This window comes from Montipora capricornis, chromosome 6, assembly GCF_036669925.1.
Source record: "Montipora capricornis isolate CH-2021 chromosome 6, ASM3666992v2, whole genome shotgun sequence".
In the NCBI taxonomy this organism is placed as follows: Eukaryota; Metazoa; Cnidaria; class Anthozoa; order Scleractinia; family Acroporidae; genus Montipora; species Montipora capricornis.
In genome coordinates this window covers 34,593,792-34,608,791 of record NC_090888.1, presented here as the reverse complement: position 1 = coordinate 34,608,791, position 15,000 = coordinate 34,593,792, and the positions used below count along the sequence as shown (strand labels likewise).

Genomic DNA, 15,000 nt, shown 5'->3' with positions numbered 1-15,000 from the left:
CTCCTTTCATCCAAAAATTACAGGATCAGCCTTAAATCATCCGAAAAACTTATTACAAATCACAGTTCAACAACTTATCATCCTAGGCCAGTTGTTCAGAAACTGGGTTTTAAAACGAGTTTTATCCTCTACTCCCAAATGCTGTTCAAGGCTGATATTCAGAAAAACTTTACATTAGAAGAAGTCAATCTTGAGAAACAAAAATAAGCAAAGGAAACTGTGACCAAAAAGTTGAAAACATGAAACAAAAGTTTACGCTAATCCTGGATTAAGGTAATTGGCTTTCGAACAACCGGGCCCTGTAATCGACGTCTGGTTCTGTAATCCTGGTTTAGTTCCTTGCAAACTGTATAAATTTGCCGTGGCGAAGACAAGAAGACAACATCCGTGCTCTATTTTCTCTCAATGCTCAAAAATTCCGTAATTGCGTGTTGTATAGTCCAGTCCAAAGTTCTAATTTTACAATTCCATAATCTTGATTTCAGTAACTTGGTACCAAATGTTCCACAATAACTTGAAATCTCGTTAAGAAAAATCCTTAAATCCAGTAGTCCAGTCCGAATTGAGATCGCCAAAACTCTCTCTATCATCGATTCAAAATTCAACAAAAGCTACAAGTAGTAAATAGTTATCAGAAACTACAACAGTTCGTCCTGATTCTACACTCGAGCTGAACAAAAAACCCAAAAAACCCTTGTCATCGTTTTCGAGAGAACAGACAAACAGCCGAAACTGTTCTGTACCTGCCCCTTACGGCACTGAAAAAGTACCGTACGTTGTACAATAGTACTTGACCGTAGTCCTTGGCCAAGAAACTAATCTTAGCCAAAAGCCCGAGAAGCGATCAGGATACGGGATAATTAGTTAAAAAAATTGTGGGGATACGGGATTTTTAGTCTGGAGGTGGAGGGGGGGGGGGGGGTAGAATTGAGGAGATACGGGATATTTTTTAAAGTAAGAACGCATTGAGTGTGGTAGTGCAGTAACTTGACAGTGTTTTTTTCCATAACTGTCAACTGAGCGGCGTTTTGTTTTTTCCAGGAGATTCAAATCCTTGCACAATATGTAGTTCTAATAGTACACGACATTGTTTGGTATCGTAAATCATTACGGTGCCATGGTAGACATCTTTGCTATATACCCTCTAAGAAGACATGTGGTTCAGTAAAATACTAAGCCCAGAACGATTGAAGAAAATAACAGGAAATCGAGAAACATTTGGCTTCAAAGCCGATATGTTGATCATTTACAACTTCTTTTTCACCACAAGCTTAAGCGTGTACTCTGAGCTTCTGACACCTTTCCAAGACCAATGTTACTAAAGTTTTTTTTTCCCTTTCCAGCGGGGTTAGTATCTGGATGGGGGACGTTAAAAAATTACGACTTTTGCTGTCAGGAACATACGCCCAAAAATTCTATTTTAACGCTCAAAAATGCGAACAAAGCAAGGTACAGATTTTGCTAGCCTGCTTTATGCAAAACAAATATTGACGAAAAAGTAAATAAATATTAATATGTAGTTTTTAAGGAGAGCAGAAGGAACTTTTAGGAAGTGTCGATCGAGAATAAAACAATTTGCCATCAGCGAAAAACATTTCGGGAGATTTTTGTTACGTTCCATCAGAGTTCAATTTTTCTATCGTACTTTTGGTCATACAAGTAAAATTGCAAAATCGGAAGTGACATCGATTTTAGCGGCCGCCTGTGATCAAGTTATACCTTGCGTGTTTACTGACAACTCACGAAACAAAGGATACATCTGTGACAAAATGACGGCATAACACCTGGTTTTTAATAGTGGGTTTTTTTTTCTTTCAAGTGTTATAAAGTTCGACAAGATCTATGCGCGAATTTAACATAAAGATCGTTGATGCTAGTCCAAGTGTCAGCTGAAGTTAAGCTCCTCCGAATGAGGTTAGTACTTGGATGGGAGACGGCTGCGAAGTCCCCGTGACGGCGATAGCTAATTCGTTTTTTAAAACTTGATTTCATTTTTTATCTTGTTTGGCCGTTCAAAGCTATTTTCTTATTTTCTTTCTACGTCAAAACGGCGAACAAACTGGTTCCCAAGAAATATTGGAGTACGTATTCGTTCTATGCAAAATGCTTCTAATGAAGTATTCGTTGTATGCAAAATAATAATGTTCACAGTGGAACACACAAGTACGAAGCAAGATCTAGAAATAACGTAGAAAATTCTCCTTACCTTTAAAGCTTGCCTTTCTCAAAGAAAAAGCATCTATCCACTTTATCGAATAGTTTAATACTGAAACAATCATGGCGGGCGGAAAGATTCTATTATAAATGTTTGCTTTCACCTGTTTGACGGAAGTGTGTCACGGTGGCCGAGTGGTCTAACGCGCTAGCAGAGAAATATCGTGATGGCTTGGGAAGTATTGGAGTTCTCCTCGGAGCAGGGAAGTTTGGAAATACCGTAGGGAAAATAAATCAGTCCACCCGGTCGGAGATTAATTCAATATCCGTGGGGTATGCACATTTGTGACTACCAACAAAAAAAAGATTCCAGCCCGGTTTTAAGACGTGGATGCCTTCGGCATTCCACGTAACAAGTCAGTTAGCTAAAGGTGTACACCGGAAAAAGCACTCACAGGGTTTTAGACAATTAGTATAAAACTATACTATCTTATTTAAGGGATATTTTGCGTATCTCAAAATAGTCCTGTGATTCACAAATCAACTTTCGACGAGTAAATTTTTCAGAAGTATTACAGTACTAGGTTTCTAAATCTAAATCTAAATCTAAATCGATCGTGTGCAAAATTTCTCTCGGAGAAAATGAAAGACGCGTGGTTCTGCGCCCTTGGATGTTTCTCTAATAACGTTGCCTACAGTGTCTAGTAGTCATTTTTCCTCGACTGTTTTGTATCCCAAATGATGTTGAGGTTTTAAGAACGGTGATTTGAATTGGTAATCGTTTCACCGCACAGATAAAATTTACATCGATTTAAAAAACGTGAGTTGGTGTCCTGGTTGATTGCATATTCCAAGACTCATATTTAACATTTTCAAAAAATTCGTTAAAGGACTCGAATAGTACCTCCAAACAAAAAGAATATGCTTTTGGATAACCTTGGGGTAAACTTTTTTTTTAAAGAAAAATCCCATGGTCCAAAATGACTGTTTTTTAACTCTCCTTTAATCGTGAAATGACATGCACAGGAAACGCAAATGTATGTTCTAAAACCCTTTATCTTAGTTCTCATCCATCTCATCCCCAGTCTTTGAATGATTTGATTTCCATTTACATCTGTTGTGGACGAATTCGGCTAAACACACGCAATGTTATTTAAAATTCATAACGCGTTTACTTCCTCAATTATTAATGATTCTCAGTTTGGTCTTACTTTTCATTCAATTCACGTTCATCGGATCATCACATACCAAAAGCTAACTCTTCCACAATTTTCATTTTTACTCATTAGTTCAAGCACGTTTAAGTACGTTAAATTGCAAATGAGATATGCTACCATCGCATAAAACTCCGATTATTAAATAAATTGTAAGAATAGATCATCTTTTTTCACCGTTCTACTCACAATATTGGCTATTGAGTTCAATATCACCTGCAGAGGCGCTGTGTTTACAAAGGGAAGAGCAGAGTCAAAGGAGAGAATCAGATTATGTTAGGTGCCAGCGTGTTTCATCTGGAAAGAACTTTCCTTTCACTTTAAAGAAGTTAAGGAGTCACAAAAATATCAACTGCTTTGACTTACTTATAGTGAGGCGACCATTGTCTTGAGGTGGAGTCTTTATTTATTCCGTTCCCTATTCTTTCATCACCATTGCTGTCTGAAATTCCGCCATGAATGCATTTTGTGATGTTCACTTGCTTTGAAATGTGTTGTCCTTGATGGTATCCACTGGTTAGTTTTTCTGTTGTCAAAGTATTGTTACAGTTATTCTTCCTTTCCTTACCCAAGGGACATCGATTGCAAGTAGTTTCGTTAGGTTTTGCTATGAGATATAAAGGAATCGAAAGTCCTTTATTTAAGAGTCCGTCGAATGCTGCCACTCGATTTCCTAGCTCAATCCAATTTGAATGACTGTAAAAGTCTTGTAGAGTGTGCAAATATTGCCCAACAAGTTTCCGAGAGTGTTCATATTTGTTTCCTCTTAATATAGTTGATATTGCAGCGGATCGTAACTGCAGAAGCCGCCTTGATGCTTCAAGAAATCGTTTCCCGCTGTAATGAGCGGCAGATATGTTCCTCATAGGTCTTGAATCCACTTCAGCATTCAAATCCAGTATTTCTTTTATAGCATTCTGCAAGGGCATAATAGATGGTATACTTCTGAAAATTCTGTCAACTTGGTCGGGATTATCGGCTGAGATCAATATATTTGACAAATTGCCATTACTGTTTGAGGCACGTTTGAGTATGAACGTGTATTTGGAATTTTCCTTGAAAAACTCCACCATACTCTGCAACAGTCCAATTTTTGTTATGATTGCATGATCGCGTGTTGTAAAGGCAGCTTCCTCTTCAAGCACCAACTGCACAGACGGCAAAAAGGCTTCCGTAAGACGGCAAGCAATCGACAAAAAAAACACAAAGCCACGAAAAACAGCCATATATCGCTAAATTCTTTGACAAAGCAGGACGATAACAGCGTTAATGTCAGAAGGTGCCAAGCAGATGCTTTGTGAACAAGTTCGTCTTCCTTTGCTCAACACTGGAAGATATTTCAATATTCATAAGATCCACGGTTAAGGCTTCAAATTAGTTTTTAGAATAGTAATGTACTTGAAGGTACAAAAACGCAAGATGATTGAGCATAATCAAAGAAGAGATTAGTTACTTATCAATCCCACACATGGCCGGGTGGATGTCTGTTTCTTACTTTTTTCGGATCTTTTGTTATTGTTATTTGAATTTTAGCTGCGTTAAAAGCGTCAGTCCATCTCACACGTTGCTTTCATTTGTTTGTTTTCCTCCGTTTTTTTTCCATTGCCTTCTTATTTAAGATATAACGCCATGCACCTGTTGCTATTTCATCTTTCTTTTATTTGTCTTGTGATGTACTCAAGACGCTATACGCTATGCGTACCAATCCAGTTATAAACACAGTAATTAGTAAAATATGTATTATGTATGAAAGGTGAAGAGAAATATGTAATAGTAACGTTTATAGAAAATTCACCTAGAACAACCTCGTGTAAGCATTCGATCGCTTTAGCACCACCACGTGGCGCCTGTTCGCCAGCTTTAACCGTACGAGTTCCGTTGTACGATAAATTTCAAAGGTGACGTGTTCTATGTAAAAGTCATGTTTATGGAAAAGTCACCTAGAATGACCTCGTGTAGGCATTCGCATTAGTACCACGTGGCGCATGTTCGCCATCTTGAACCGTTCGAATTCCATTGTACGATACACTGTGGTCTTTGTTATAGAGTGTTGTCACGTGACGTCACGGTGGCCATGTTGGTGTTCCTATACAATGGTACGGCGGCCATGTTGGTATAGCCAATTAATCCTCCGGGAATTGAGCTCTGTTATTGTGCAGACACTTTCTTTTGTTTCGGTGAAAAAATAAGGTTACTGATCACGTGAGTGAAACTCTCTTATAGTCACATTTATCGCAAGTTCACCTAGCGTGACCTTGTTAAGGCATTCACCTATCCCGTGGTGTTAACTAGTCGAGGCCCTTTACAGTCTTAAGAACAGCCAGAGAGCGGCCTGCAATCCTCGATAGGAGGGAGTGTATAATAATATTAATTTGCCTGTGACCTAGTAAATGCATCGAAAAAAGCAGACCTAGGATCCGGTCGCCATGAGGCAAACGTGGATTGCTGAGCATTGAGAGCTGTGGTAACCAAATCAATTCTTAATGAGGGAATGTCTGGCAAAGCCTATTCAAATAGCTCAGGGTTAAGGTGCCACGTATGATCTGAATGATGCTTTCTCGATAGAGTCTGCATCTACGTTCGCAGAGCCTGCTGTAGCAACACAGTGGCAACATGGAGGACAAGTTATCCCCATCTTATGAAAGAAAGCCATATAAAGTTACAGGTCGTCATGGTAACCAGGTTGTCCTGCAGTCTTCTCAGGGAGTGGAATACCAAAGAAACTTTCAACACGTTAATTTCTGATATTGAGGGTAATTCAGAACCAGAATTAGGACCACCTAATGAAGCTACATCACCGGAACGAGTGGATCACCAACCAATTCAGGAACACGTGTTGCCGGTAAAATCCGTTCTCAGGTTGAATCAGATTAAACCGGATCGCTAAAACTCAGCCCACAAACGCCGTGGCCACAACTGAAGACTAGTCGCAAAGGTGAGTTGATAACCGCTAAGCCACCCCGACTTCCCATAAAAAGTAACGAAGTTTTGGAGTTGACGTAACCTTAGCTCAACAGTTCATTCATTTGCTTTTGTTGTCGTTTATACGGTAAAAAAGAGCAAGAAAATTTAAATTTCAAGTCCTGGTTCTTTGCACCAAATGTGGCCGGCTTGGGGGAATTTCTCCCGTTTGCATAAATGCGAGATGAGTATAAATGTTGCTGGTAAAATCCATTCTCAGGTTGAATCCGTTTTAACCTAGGTTAAATTAGTGATCCTAATTTTACCTACAATCGGCGTCAAAATTGTTGAGACACTCTTATCCTTTAGAGTCGATTTCAAGCTCGGCGGCGCAAATGGACCCCTCCCCCGCACCCCCGGGAAAATGTTGTGTTTTTCTGTTTTCTACGAGCCTTGTCGACAGCGGTACAACATTGATTAGGGTGGGGGAGGGAGGAGTATCCCGGAAACGTACTTTCTAGACAAGTTTTCTTTGCAAACAATGAATGTGTCGTTGCCAGTGTGCTCTGTTGGCAAGTGTCTCAACTAATTTTGTCGCCGATTGTAGGTTGAATACGCACTCAGATGAATTGAAGAAACGTTTTTCGGAGTTTAAATTAAGCCTAGAGAAAAATTAGGGTCAGGTTAGGATTTGTTTTGGTTAAGTATTATACATGGATATCAATTGACTTATTATACAGCAGTAAATAATTACTGGGTTGCCAGTATGGCAATCCCAGTCGGAAAGTGGGTGGGATTTGTTCGTTTTATTTATTTTATTTGTTTTTTTTTTCCGTGTCGGTAAAAGTCTTGTCTGTCACTCCCCTGATAAGTGGTGTCTTTGTGCATAGAGCCTTCTGCGCGTATTTTCTTAGGATCGAGAGGGTAGTGGAAATGCGTAGATTTCTCTGGTGGACATAGTAGAATCATTAACTAAGCCTGCAATGACGTCGAAAGTCATGTAACGCGAGTGGCGTTTTAGTGGATCCTTAAACAAAATATACCCCTATGGAGCTCAATAATGGAAAGGCTGTTGGATAAACTAGGCAGGCGGTGAAAAACCAACACCTGGAATCTCAAAAGCGACGAGTAATGGACTTCGACAACAATCTATCGCCCGTCGAGCCGAAATCAAAGTGAGCTGTATTTCTAAAATAATATTTTAGCAAGTTTGCTGTTATGTAGAACACTGAAACCAAACGGAAAATTCTCTGGTAACTTATGGGTTCAACAAATACAGAGAACGAATCGAACACCTTATGTGGATCTGTGATCATCTCTGCACAGTCTTCAGGTAAAAAGAATCATTGGAAATGTGACAGCCAAGAATTATTTGAAAGAAAACTTGTCGTGTATTTTGTGCTTCATTATTCAAGGAAAAGGTTCTTCATGTGAACGTTTTGATCCTGAAATTTAGTTTGTTGCAATATTGCGCATATTTGACACGATTGAGTTTCTTCTTTTCACGCACGTCATGAAATAGAAGGGGTTTTTGCCTCTAAAAGCAAATATGTTGTTTGTTTCAAAAAATTGTTCGCTGGAAAAGGTGGCCTTTATGAATTCATCATGTTTTATGATATGCAAGCTTAACTGGATAGTTTTTATGGCAATAGTAACGCATTTTCTTGTCAAAATGAGGTTAGCGTCTTTCTGGTGTGTTAACTGAATTAAATCGTGAGTTTGTATTTGCCGTCTGCCGCGTAACCTTGATTTCCACTCTCAAAATTACCTTCAGAACCTACTTTTTGCGTAGAATAAGCTTTTAGAATGATGTTCTTGTTTTGCAGAAAGCAAGCTAACAAAATCTGTACCTTGCTGAGTTCACATTTGTTAGCGTTAATAGTATTTTCGGTCCGATGCTTCTGTTTTATGAGGGGTATATTGGTTTGGTCTCCCATCCAGATACTAACCCCGTCGGATATTAAGTTCAGTGAACTTTGGTATTACAAACTGGGAGCCCAGGAGCCAACGTTTCTCGTTTCTCTGCTATTTGTTATTCTTCAGAGACTGGAATGCTGTAGTTTAATACCACACAATTCAGTGCCTTCTGATTTTCTGTAGCACGTACCACAGGCACCCAGTGTATGCTTCACGGAAGCATCTCGTTAAAAGAACTGTGTTCGGTTGAGAATGTTCGTCGCTGTAATATGGTGGTGAAGAAAAAGGGCTATGGATCTGGAGGCACCGAGTTCGAGAACCGGTAAGTGCATAGTACATTTCTTTGTTCCCTTACAATGTTGTAATGTTGAGACTGAATGGGTAGGTGTATGAATACAAAAACCGATGAAGCGAAACATTAAAAGATGAGTTGAGGTGAGTAAGACAGAGCTTGAAGGGAAGGTAAGAATGTTTTCAATCCTTTTATAGGGGGTTGATTAGGTAGAGTGCGTATTCAACGCAGGTAAAATGAGGATCACCAATTTAACCTAGGTTAAAACGGATTCAACCTGAAAACGGATTTACCAGCAACATAAACACCTGAAAGATGAAAGGCGTTTGCCATGGGATGGACATACAAATGCATGCAAGCGTCGAAATTGGACAGCCATCTCTGGAATCGTTGCTCAAAGTTTTACCCAGTCGAAGCAACGAAAACAGGAACAGTTCCTTCTGAACTGAGGGGAAGGTGATTGGTGAGGTAATGTTTAATTTGTAAGAGAAGTTCATATTCCTCCGTTGGAGCCATTTAAGTCCCTTTTTCAAGGCAAGGTTACTATTGGAAATGGTTCGAAACCAACTATTTCAATTATCACATGTAATAATGAAAGAATTGTTATCACAACAATAGAGACTTCGTTTCCTTTTATTTTGTAGCGAGTAAAGCCACTAATAAATGAATTTCTAAAATTCAAAGAATGGTAAGCAACCGCCATCACGTTGCTAACGGCAAAGCTGTTTCATCCATTGAGGCCACACATGATTTCTGTCAGCTGAGAACGGAAAAAATACATATGTTAGAGCTTACGCAAACTAGTTTTTCAACAGAAATTCTAGAGATTTAATAAAAGGCGCAGTAATTGCTTAACCAAGGAAACGTAATGTGTGATACATCACCAGTTTAGTACCGGCAACTGCAGCGACACGTTCTCCTAGTATAACTCAATGCACATCTTCCAGGATTATTCTGCGCCCTAATGCAAGTTATACTTTTTCGTTCATAGCAAGGGGCACGTTGCCGGCGAATAGCTGTGGACAAACACAATAAATTTGACTAGTTAGATAATTACGTCATTTTGAAAGATTTTTAAAAGAAAAGACAAATGTCTTAACTGTCTTAATGTCTTTGTATGGAATGTATGTTACCTTCCCCAAGAGAAGTGAAAAGGAATTCAGTAAGGAATCAGTAAACTCTGACACTTACGTCCAGGTTTGTACGCAACTGCAAAAATTGCAATTTTGCGCTTTAACTTTGATGGACTCTGCTGCAGTGTCCATTTGATAGAGGAAATAAATTATTTGTAAGATAAAACAAGCATCCAGGTACTCACTGGAATCTAATTCCATTGTGTCTTCTAAGCTCATTGCCGAGCAAGTCACCAAGATTGCTAATAAAACTGTCACAACCTTCATGTTAATATTTGGAAAGCTGTAAGGAAATTATAATTTTATTGTTCATTAATAAAAAAAAACATTTTAACTATACTGGTCTCATCATTACTCAAACGTAAGAAAGGGGTAACATACTCCCTCGCGAAAAAGCATGGAATTTATTGTGACTCGTTCACGGCGCTTTTTTCGCCTGTCGTGATTGGTCAGATGAACGACACCTTTATTTTTTTTTTTGAAAATTGAAAACCAGAAGGCTTTAACTGCGATGGAATGCGGCCCATTAGTCTTCAGTATCATCTATAGATGGTTTTCACCTGACGTCACAGCGGGCATGTTGGTGAACAGAACAATAAAGAAAAAGGTCTTGAGTCTATTATAATGCAAAACATGAGCCATAATTTTCTATTGACGGTTTTGAGCACCAACATGGCCGTCTCATCAAGTGATGGAAAACCATCTATTTTTAGCACGGCTACTGCTCGATTTTTGCAGCCAAAAACGTGACGCTATTGTATTCCTTGTAGTATCCGTAATTTTGCATTAGGAATGAGCAATCCAATCATGAGAATACTTGGTTACAGACCAATCAGAGGCGTTGTAGTCATCAAGCCCAATCTGATTGGCCAGAATTTGGCACCCGTATTCTAAATTTAGATAACAACCAATAGCAAGGCCAAATGAGAGAGATCGACACTTCTGGGTTATGGGCTTCTGACTCAGCACACAGATGTTTATTTGTGCTATCTTTGATTTCAGCGATTTTGTTGTTTAAAAATATTCGAACCATAAACATTTGAATTTCAACGACGAAAAGGAACGGGGCTCCGGTGTCGCCACGTCGCCATAATCAGCTTAAAAATGACAAAATTATTAGTTCGCTGAATCACCTTGATTTGATTTTGAATTTCCTGTCGTGTAGAAAACAATCAGAAGCCACATGAAACCACAAACTAACAGACCATCATCTCAAGACTCCGGGGAAAAAGGATTTGTATGAGTCTATTCCCCAGAGCCTCGAGATGATGCCTTTTGTTTGAACTGAATTTTAGTATGTCGAAATTGGTCTATGATTGGTATGGGTATCCATCCCCGCCAAAATTCAAACTTCTTGTTTTCGAATCCAAACCTTCAGGTCAAGCATTCTATCTTGCAATTTAAACACACAATCATTAAACTCAAACATTCAATTTGTCAATAGCCCACTTTCAATATATTTTAATATATCGAAAGTGGGCTATTGTGGGCTAAAAAATTCAGTCCCAAACAAAAGACATCATCTCGCGGCTCTGGGCAATTAACTCATACAATTCCTTTTATTTATTCCCCAGAGCCTCGAGATGATGCCTTTTGTTTAGGACTGAATTTTAACACATCGAAATTGGTCTAACATTCAATTGGTCAATCGAAACATTCAATTCGTCAATTCAAGCATTCAATTCAACAATTCAAACATTCAATTAGTCAACCAAACATTCAATTTGGCAACTAACCGGCTTAAATATTAACTCTAACATTCGATCAGTGGCTTTAAGATCCAATTCCGACATTCGCTAATCTTGACATTCGATCAGTACTTCAGGCATTGAATCATTCAACATTCAATTAGCGTATTCTGCAATCTCAGCATTCGTCGAGTCTGGGTGCGAGAAAGTGTCTCAGGCCTCTGTCGGTCTATTTGGTGAAAAGGGCGCGATCAGTTTGGCGTCGCTGGTAAATCTTCCATCGGGTAAGTGAGAAAATTATACGTTCTTTTTTTATTTTCATACTTAATGTGGATGTTAAAGTTTCTGATATAAATTCAATCTGCTTTATTTTTATTGAGGCAGCGTATTTTGAATCGGTTAGAAGTACAAACACTTTGCATTAAAAAGGAAAAAGTGAATGACCTTTTTTAAAGTGTCTATAGTGCTAGAGCATTAATTGGGGACACTGCAAACTAAGGAGACTCTAGTTCGCGTTACGCGCGAGACGTGACTTTAAAGCGTCACGTCAGCGACCACACTGTTCTGGACAATTTTTCTTTTGTTGTTTGAGTTAGTTTGATGACAAAAGAGCAAAGAAGCAAAAAAATATTAATGAATGAACGACATAAAGTAAGTTAACTCTTCATGTTTATTTTCTTTTGTCTTTTCAAGCTTTTTAAAACTGTTTTGGAAAGTTGTGGTTTGAGAGGCTGTCGTAATCTTCCTAAAACCACAGGAAGCCCAGACTCGGGTGAAAAATATTATAAGGATTTGTATGGGAGTCTATATAACAAACTCAAAAGATATTTATACGCAAAAGTTGTCAATAAAAAAGCGGTACTTTTTTGTTCTTGAGACTTTCTTGCCTGACTGAATGCGATTTAAGCGACTTCTCAACTTCCCTGGTTGTCACTCGTACATAAAAAAAAAAGGCTGGATAGTAATTTCTAGCTTACCTCACATCTCGCCCATTAAATAAGACTTCTCTGGCATTAGTCACGCTCAAACTCCAGCGATGGCCACACGGATAAATTTACTTTTCTTTGACCAAGTTTCAATGTCCAGCAGATATCCATTGCTAAGAAACTGCGGTTTTCTGTGGTTTACAGTGTCCCCAATTAGTGCTCCAGTGCTAGAACGACTAGACACTTCAAAAAAGGTCATTCCCTTTTTCCTTTTTAATGCAAAGTGTTCGTACTTCTGACCGATTCAAAATACGCTGCCTCGATAAAAACAACGCAGATTGAACTTATATCAGGAATTTTAGCATCCACGTGAAGTATAAAAACGAAAAAAGAACGTATTAGTTTCTCACTTACCGAATGAAAGATTTACCAGCGACGCCAAATTGTTCGCGCCCTTTTCTCCAAATAGACCGAGAGAGGCCTGAGAAACTTTCTCGTACCCAGATTGCCGAATGTCCTAATTGATGTTTTGCATCTGACGTCACGACGGCCATGTTGGTGTAGAGAACAATGCAGTAAAATGTCTTTTGGGAATTTGACTCTATTGTTATGCTAAACTTGTGGGGCCATTTTCTATTGTTTTGTACACCAACATGGCCGTCTCATCACGTGGATGCAAACCAAGAATTAAATGTTGAATGTTTCAATGCCCGAAGTACTGATCGAATGTCAAGATTAGAGAATGTCGGAATTGGATCTTGGAGGCACCGATCGAATGTTAGAGTTACTATTTAAGCCGCTAAATTGCCAAATTGAATGTTTGGTTGACGAATTGAATGTTTGAGTTGACGAATTGAATGTTTGAATTGTCGACTTGAATGTTTGAATTAAATGATTGCGAGTTTAAATTGCAAGATAGAATGCTTGCACTGTAGGTTTTGATTTAACAACAAGAAGTTTGAATTTTGGCGGGGATGGATACCTATACAGTTAGTGGTAACCGTTGCAGGGCTGGACAATCTGCGAGCCAGCGAGCCATGCGAATTTCGCATTTAAGTCAAAGCACCCATTTCAGTTATTAAGTCTAAGCACCCATTTTAAAACGGTTAGCTTTCAATAATAGCCCTTTTCACCGTTAGTTTTTCTCATTTGCATTACAATGTAATCTAACGTGGATGCGAGACAATTTCGGGTTAAAATTACAAAATAGCCCGAAATTGCCTCACATACATGCTAGATTACATTGTAATGCAAATAAGAAAACCGCACGTTGACGCGCATGGCTCGCTATGTTGGCTCGTATGACCCGCAGCCTTGGCTCGCTGGCTCGCACATTGTCCTAACTACCGTTGCGGTTTAGTTTTCCGCGCGTGATTGGCCTTTTACTTGAAGCACAATAACATTTCATAAATATTTCTAGTGTTCACGGTAGTAACATCATAAATAAACCATAATGCAATGTCATTTAAAAAATAGTTTGTTTGTTTCGAATCTCTGATTACCAGTACTCCATGCAACATCTGATTTGATTTGCGTTAATTTGTTAATGTCCCCAATTAGTGCTCTGGCGCTAGAAGACTAGACACTAAAATAAAGTTCCTTTCCTTTCCTGTAAACTGCAATGCCGTTAACGGGAAAAATTATTTGTCGTGGTCGATCAAGACAATACACTGGTCCTGTTTAAAATTCTTGGCAATGGAAGTCAACCAATGCATATGTTGAACCAATCGCTAGAGTAATTGCTTACGTATAAATACGCTGTCAGAACAGAACTTGCATAGTAGAATATAGTGCGAAAAGAATAACAATAACCGATAAGATAATGACAAAATTATAAGATCGTACCCCTATTTCACTCGTCATTATTGATTTCACCAAGAGAAAATGAGGGGACAGAGAGGGAGGCTCAGGGCGTTGGCCGGGATATGTTATGTCCACGAAAGTTATTTTTAGACGAGCGGAAGTCTTTGTTCTAGCGGAAGTCTGTCTTCCGAGACGTCTGCATGCAGTCTTGCCTCGCTCTCAGATTCTTAGTGAAAAGAAAAAATGATGGCGCACGTGGAATGCTGATGAATATTTATTTTCATTCAAACATCGGACCGAGTTTGGCCTGCATGCGGACGTCTCGGAAGACCTCCGCTCGTTTAAAAAAAACTTTCGTGGACATGACATATCCCAAGGGCTGGACCGGGAGCCTCCCTCTCTGTCCCCTCATTTTCTCTTGATTTCACATACGAACTTCGTCTTCGTTTACTCGTCTTATAGTCTGGCGGATATGTGAAAAATGCTGCACTTTTTGAAGAAAGCATCAAATTTTGCTCAGAGGTTGTTTATGGCAACCTAAAGAGATTTTGATATGGAGCCCTTGACAGAAATTAGGTCTAGGCCATTTAAGGAGCCATTATGCATGAAAGCGAGGCTAGACTTACAAGATAGCCATTCTGGTCTATTATATTAATTCAAAATGTTCCAAATTACATTGGTATTGGTTATATTTGTCGTCATGATATCATCACCTAACAATTCAACACAGGAAACTATAAGCTTTTATTTTTTACGCACGACAAGGCAATTTTCGTTATGACCTTGGCCTTCACAACTAAATGCTGTTCTTCTGACTAGGTTTGCTTCACATGTAACACCTGTCAATGATTGTAAGACAACGAAACTAGTTAGGAAGTGTTTTCTTTAGTGTGAGCAGTTTAAACACTTTCAGAGAAAATACGAGTTTTCGTAAGAAAGTCTCAGTATTTAAAAGCAGATCACGTGACCTCG

At 38.9% G+C, this 15,000-nt stretch overlaps 1 protein-coding gene and 1 long non-coding RNA gene across 3 annotated transcripts in view; both read right to left on the bottom strand.

Moving 5' to 3' along the window:
* LOC138051990 (von Willebrand factor A domain-containing protein 7-like) overlaps window positions 1-4,894 on the bottom strand; it is a 38,576-nt gene extending 33,682 nt beyond the window's left edge. For both annotated transcript variants that reach the window (XM_068898339.1, XM_068898338.1), the window contains exon 1: window positions 3,735-4,894. In XM_068898339.1, coding sequence (XP_068754440.1) covers window positions 3,735-4,594 — 860 coding nt within the window. In that variant the 5' untranslated portion in view covers window positions 4,595-4,894. The remainder of the gene's footprint in view (window positions 1-3,734) is intronic.
* A 4,201-nt stretch (window positions 4,895-9,095) lies between these two features.
* The window catches only part of LOC138050467 (uncharacterized), a 12,970-nt gene continuing 7,065 nt past the window's right edge, over window positions 9,096-15,000 (bottom strand). The window contains exons 2-4 of the long non-coding RNA XR_011132621.1: window positions 9,797-9,894; window positions 9,363-9,494; window positions 9,096-9,238 (exon numbers count right to left, since the gene is read on the bottom strand). This is a non-coding gene — a long non-coding RNA (uncharacterized lncRNA). The remainder of the gene's footprint in view (window positions 9,239-9,362; window positions 9,495-9,796; window positions 9,895-15,000) is intronic.